Raw genomic sequence first — 7050 nt, forward strand, 5'->3', positions numbered from 1 at the left:
GTTGGGTGGATGGTGGGATGAAGTGTGCTTGTGGGTGGGAAGGTGGGGGTGGAGATGAGGAGAGAGAGAGCCTGATCCTTATAAGCTGAGGGAATGGAGCCCACTGCATTTCACAACCAACCAGAACAACTGCAAGGAAGGGGAAGCATTTTAGGAGCTGGAGGAGACGAAAAAGAAGAGGACGCAGCAGCATCTCATCCAACTCCAGACTCTGTAGCTGTCTGACCTTTAACCTTATGGACTAGACTCTTCCTCAGGTGAATTCTTCTCTGCGGGATCCTTTTTGTCGTTTGGTTCGAGTAGTTTTCACATCAAGATGCAGGCTCAGTTGGCGTGTATGCTTCTCCTCTGTTTCACATGTGGTGGACTTTGTACAGGTAAGCTCAGGGGTTCTCTCAAGGTTTTATATATGTATGCATTGTGTTTCGGTTTCACGATCGGTCACTGTCTTCATTCGTAGAAACAAAATAGGGGGAAAGCCATGACACTGCATTGTGGAACAAGTGTAGGAACATACCGAATGCAACAGGTGGCCTTTTTTGTTGATGTTGCAAAAGGTTGCATATTCTTAATAATGGAAATCTGTTTTAAACAGAATTTTCACGGCAATACTTCGATACAACATTCTTGTTTACTGAGTTTTGTTTTACAGATTAAATCCTTAAACACCCTGGCGGACAAAATGATGTATTCTTAAGATCATTTTCTGGCTTACGTAAGGAGGGTAATTTTGTGAGTGGGTTCTATTTTTCATCAAGTCTTTCATTCTTCTTAATTTCGGCACACATTGTGACTTATTCATTCTGGATTCCCTCCTCTTCTCGGCTCAATAAACCCCTTTCACTCAGTTATCCAATGTAAGGATTCACAATTTAAATATTAGAAAAACATTTGAACCCCCTTTTATACAAAATAGAAACCCAAAACATTCAACACAGCAGAGTGAAGCATAGTGTTTAATATTTCTGAAATTGATGCCAAATCAAAATACATTTATTTGATTTATTTAGTCACATTAAAACATGTCCCATTGAACTGTTCAAGAATCAAAATCTAAAGGTAATATACTGCATATAATAATGTCACTTTTGGTCCAATTAGCCAATAACGGTCAGTCTGTAAAAAAAAGTGGGTTTTTCTCATTTCAATTCTTAAAATTCAAATGAGAATATTATGGAGCAATCTCAGGACACACCAACAAAAAAGTGCTTGAGATGTAAGTGCTGCAACCCCTTCTGGACTTCAGCTCACAAAGAAGAGTCTTAACACCAGCAGACAAAATAGCTTTCATATCTCCTTGACATTTATTATGGAGCCATCGCAGGATTCACGATTAGATTTGGTTGAAGGTTAAATATCCGTTTCTCCTCTCGCTGACAGGCGTGGACCAGGATCAGCGAGCGCTGGAAGAGGACATTCTCAACAGCCTCTTCGCTTCCAAGGTAAGACGTTCCACTTTATTTGCAGCTGTCATTTCAGAGACTGAGTGTCCACAGCGGTCAACTCGTAACCCTTCAAACCTGAAACTCGTAAAATGCTGATGAAATATACGTTTGGAGAATTTTCTCTAACTCTAATCCAAGCAGTGTGGATGTGTTCTACTTCTAAGTTTCCCACCAATTTAAGAAACATCAAATCCTTATTTCCATATTTTATAATGCCCCCACTTCTTATCAATCAATCCATCAATCAATCAATCAATCAATCAATCAATCAATCAATCAATCAATCAATCAATCAATCAATCAACAACTTTATTAACCCCGCAAGGGGCAATTGGCTTTGAGCAGCAGCTTATGTCATGGACACAGGCAGGAACATTCCAGAAGAAAACACACCGATACACCCGGGAGGATGTGGATAATTCCAATTTACACTATAAATAGTTCATAGCATCACAATAATAAATAAATAAATAAATTATAATAGGGTAAACAACAACAACATGGAATCTGGATCCATGTTTCACTCATAGCTGCACTTTTTTATTGCGTTTTTGTCTCACATATAAACTTGCTTTTTTTTAAACGGAAACTCGATGGCACTTTTTACATTTCTGTAAATAAGAGCTAACGCTAAGGTAAGGAAAGTTATTTAGTCGTCTCTTGGTGATTTCTGAACTCATTCATCTGGCGATATGAGCTCCAGACCAGGCCCATCTTGGGGATGAAGTTGGAGTGAGACTCGAGTAGACGGATGTCCGAGCCTAATTGGATGCAGATGGACCTGACAGAATAATAACGACGACGTGTCCTCCACCTCCTTCTATTCGATAAGTAACCGTGATGCTCTTACGGAGACGTGACAGTAACAAATCAGTGGCATGATTCCCCGCTGCTGACGGTAGCTCAGGGTGATGATTGTAATCAGAACTTGCCGGATGACTGATGGAGTGCTCAGGAGTCTGGAAAGTGCCGTATGGTAGAATATATGCTATCATAACTACTATTTATTTTTTACGAGGCAGCGAGATTGATCGACCTGCCTGTCCAGTTTTCTTTTTCATCTGATTACGTGCAGGAAGTAGACTTCCTATCCAGTTCTTATTTCTCTATGGAAAACGATAGCAATAATCTGTTCGTCTCCCAAAGGTTACATGGACCTTTGCGAAGTTGCTTCTGATTAAGTTTTGCGGAACATTTTGGTGGCTTTTCACGGACAGAAAATTCAATATTCATAGAGAGGACGCTAAGTTGAATTGAGGATGAGGACTTTTTGGATATTGAACCCCTACATTAACTCTGAATCCCGCCTCCTCAAAGTTATTGACCGACCAGGACAGTAGGAGATGTTCCCTATGTCGCCACAAATGGAAACAATCCTTCAAGTGACCTTCTTAGGATCATTAAAACCACCTCTGACCACTTGAATGAAAACCCCTTGGCTTCGTATGTTCGGTCCCTTTCTGGAAGTCTCCTTTTCAATTGTCTTCGATTTCAGATCCGCGAAAGCTATTTCCGTTGACTCCGTTAAAAGCAAACTCAAAACCCATCTCTTCGCATCTGTCTTCCTTGTAAACTCATTCCCATCCCCTCGTTTCCATCTCCACTGCCATCACTTCAGTCACATGCTTTTATCACATGGCAATACTTACGTTGATGTATAATGTTTTTATCATTTTCATGCTATGACGTTTGTATTTTGCTTTTGTTTGCTTTGCACAGCCCTTTGAGGCACTGCTTGTGATTTGGGGCTATAATACATTTTGATTTGATTTGGATGTCTCGTCCTCCGAGAAACCGTGTATTGACCGTGTCTGAAGTCGTTACAGAGGGGACTGTATTCCTCTGACGCTCATAACCGATGCGACCAAAGCGAGTCTTTGAGAGCTTTGGACATTTACAGTAACTTAGAGGCGACGATACCCCCTCGCCTCCTGACTCTCTCTCTCACCCTCAGTGACACACGGTGGTCTTTGCGGCCGTGTGTGTGAGCTAATTCAAATATTTAGAAATGTCAAAATACTTTATTGTAACAATACTCTGTTACAAGTCCTGCATTCAAAGCATTTCTTGAGGAAAGGTAGAACAGTACTGTTACCAGAAGTAAAAGTACTTAACGGCGCATCTAACAATCATGTATATTAAACGATGGGTTATGATTAATTATGGATTCATGTATTCATCACAGCGATAATGTTGGATCTGATTTGATGTACCTTTTATGGATAGCAATAATCATGTGTTTACCTATTATTAGGCTTTAAGCTGAATCCGTAAAGTAAGTAAATCGGTCAAATATATGTGAGTTAAAAGAACAATATTGGCCCTTGGCTGCTTTTGTTTGTCCCCTTGTGCGTTGTGTTTTCTGGACGTCTCCTCTTGAATGTCTTCCCCTCCGAGAAACCGTGTATCGCCCGCGTCTGAAGTCATTACGACATCAGACGGGGCTGTATTCCTCTGACGCTCATAACCCAAAGCGAGTCTTGGAGAGCTTTGGACATTTACATTCGACAATACCCCCTCGCCTCCTGACTCTCTCCACCACCTTCAGAGACACACGGTGGTCTTTGCGGCGGTGTGTGTGAGAGATGGCCCTCCCACGCGCAGGGGCCCCCCGCCATCTTAAAGCACTCAAACCACACAAACAGGCGGTGGCGAGATGAGGTTAGATGTGACTGAAACATCACTCTGTCTGGTGCCTGAGAATGCTTAGGGAATAGTGCACATATATCTTAACTGCTGTCTTAACATGTGGCAGTCTGCATCAGCGCTCACGGTGTAGAAGAAGAGGGGGGAGAGGGGGCTTAAATGCATCCTCAGTGCCTCTTAAAGGGAATTGCAGAAGCTTTTACGGCCTCAACTGTAAACACTCAGCGGGTAAAACGGTTCTCAGTGTGAAATCCTCCAAAACAGCATTTAAAGCGCAGCACTTCAGGGCAACACATTAAAATGCATCGTGTTGGTAAGCTGCTCTTTAAGGAGGCTGATCCATTGCATATTCTTATTCTATATTCTTATTTACGTTATAAAAGACATTATTTAGAGTAAAAAAAAAGGAAATGAAAATCAACATCCTTGAATATGGAGATACAGACGTGGCCACATCGTGAAGGATGTATCATTGATAACTTTGTATTACATACGAATTATCTCCACAGAATAAACACATGGAGATATGACTGAACACACCCGAACATTTATTAGATATTAATAAATTAATACAATATACTGTACCACACCCCACACTAATACTGTCGTACTGAAAATATGTTTCATATCTCAGATATAAATACACTTTACCGCTGTGTGCTGATATGTAATGCTGAACCACATTTCTCTGTCTCATTACTTTATGAATGACAATAAAGTTGAATTTAATAACATTGTAACTAATTCCATAATACCACTTACCACAAATGTTATATTTTAAAGATCTGCAGGTCTCCCTTGAAAAAGAGATCGATGATCTAAGGGACCAATCTGATTAAATAAAGGTTTGAAATGAAACATGTTAAGATTATAGCAGGTCTGTTGGATTAGAATACATTATATATCTTTTTACATATTTTTATAATTGTGTCCAACCTGGATCTAATGATCGGAGCAGAGCGAAGATGAAAATAATAATTAGACTTTAATTTAATAAGCAAATAAACGTCTTCATGTTCGATTTACACCCAAGTTCACTAGTTAATTGAAACTTTCATTAAATCACCCCCTCAAACAACCGTCACATTTATCGCCTACTTTGAATTTAGAGAAGCAATCACTTCCTGAATTAGATTTGAAACCTTATCCATCTCCATGTTTCTTGTTCCCTCTCCGCAGATGAAACAGAATAAGCAGAGCGCCCCCTACTGGCGCGTGTCGCTGGGCAACCTGTGCAGGCTGGTGAGCGTCATGAGCAGCGAGGAAGAGGAGCAGGAGGAAGAGGAGGGGGGGCAGCTGAGGGAGGAGCTGTACAACCTGCAATACATCTGCCGAGCTCTGAGGGAGGACAGGGTGAGACACACACACACACACACACACACACACACACACACACACACACACACACACACACACACACACACACACACACACACACGCGCGCGCACACACACACACACACACACACGCGCACACACACACACACACACACACACGCACGCACGCACACACACACACACACACGCACGCACGCACACACGCACACACACACACACACACACACACACACACACACACACACACACACACACACACACACACACACACACACACACACACACACAATGCTGCTCTTTAAGTTGAGAACAAAAAGCATTCATCAGCATTTTATGAGCTTATCTTAGCTTAACATATAGGAAATAGAAATAGATAAAATAACAATATTCTTGGAAGAAGTGAGTCTCTGGTTTAAAAGTACAACAACAACAACAACAACAACAACAACAACAACAACAACAACAACAACAACAACAACAACAACAAGTAACAGTACCGTGACATTTCACTTTGATTTTACTAATGATTTTATCCAAAAACCAAGAAAAACTAAAATAACCAAGCCAGTAAAGCCAGTAACAGCGTGTGTTGTCTGATATCAAAGAAAAGACACACTCACACACTCACACACTCACAGGTCCATCCATCGTATGTATCCCTCTCCTCACTGCTCCCTGTTCCTGTCCTCCATCAGCTCCGTACACACAGCCTTTCAGTTTGTGATGATCCTACACAGCGACGGCAGATTAGCTCTTGTTTTGCAATGCGTGGAAGCACAGGGGAGAAGCGCTCGTTCAATCACAGTTCCCATTACCTCGGCCGCCTGGCAACACAACACATGTTTGCGTGTCCTTTCCTCCTCTCATCGTGTCTCTCTCTGCCCTCACAGCTACTCCGTGACTCTCAAGAGTACCTAGAGGAGAACAGTGACACCGCGCTGAAACGAAAGTCACCTTACATCCTGAAGAGGCAAGCCGCACGCACCACCAAATCCCGCAGGCCGTACATCTTGAAACGAAGTTCAATGTACTGACGGGAGAAGACGCGTTCAGGGGACCAGACGATACCTGTGAAGACGTTATTGTGATTTTTCTCCAATTTTCTGTGGCTGCAATGTTTTTCTTTTCCCATTGTTGTTTTGATCCAGTCAGACCCTTCGGTTGTATGTCCGGCATTCAGGCCTGCCTGTATCCTGCTCCTCAAAAGCAAAGCTCCTGCAAATAAACGTAACCTGAGCATCAAGCAAATGGCGTTTCCGTGAGAAACTATATTTATTTACTCGATATCTTGACTGCACACTGAGTCTATTTTTTGTTCAGGATATGATTAAAGAACTCATGAAACAAAACTAGTTTGATGTGAATATCTTTTATTTCAGCTTGCTAGCACAGATGTTCAATTAATCAGCACATGTGTATTCATCCGCTGATGAAAAGATTCAGCCCGGAAAAGTCTGAAAAGGATGAGTATTTTTTAGAAGTTTTAACACAAAGTACAGGGACACAGCTGTTTCAGGAACGTCTTTTTAAAAATACAAATATATATTTGTTCTCATTGGGTCTTCAGTTAAAGTATTGGGCTGATTCTAGAGGTACAGAAGTGACACACATTATGAAAAATG

General features: G+C 41.5%; 1 protein-coding gene across 1 annotated transcript; it reads left to right on the top strand.

Annotated features, from left to right (window-relative positions):
- The first annotated feature begins 232 nt into the window (after positions 1-232).
- Positions 233-6714, top strand: nts (neurotensin). Its single transcript, XM_034085987.2, has 4 exons — positions 233-377; positions 1381-1442; positions 5271-5444; positions 6319-6714. The coding sequence occupies exons 1-4, from the start codon at positions 317-319 to the stop codon at positions 6460-6462; spliced, it is 441 nt and encodes a 146-aa protein (XP_033941878.1). The 5' UTR covers positions 233-316; the 3' UTR covers positions 6463-6714.
- The last annotated feature ends 336 nt before the right edge of the window (positions 6715-7050 follow it).

This window comes from Pseudochaenichthys georgianus, chromosome 6 (genome assembly GCF_902827115.2).
Source record: "Pseudochaenichthys georgianus chromosome 6, fPseGeo1.2, whole genome shotgun sequence".
Classification (NCBI taxonomy): Eukaryota; Metazoa; Chordata; class Actinopteri; order Perciformes; family Channichthyidae; genus Pseudochaenichthys; species Pseudochaenichthys georgianus.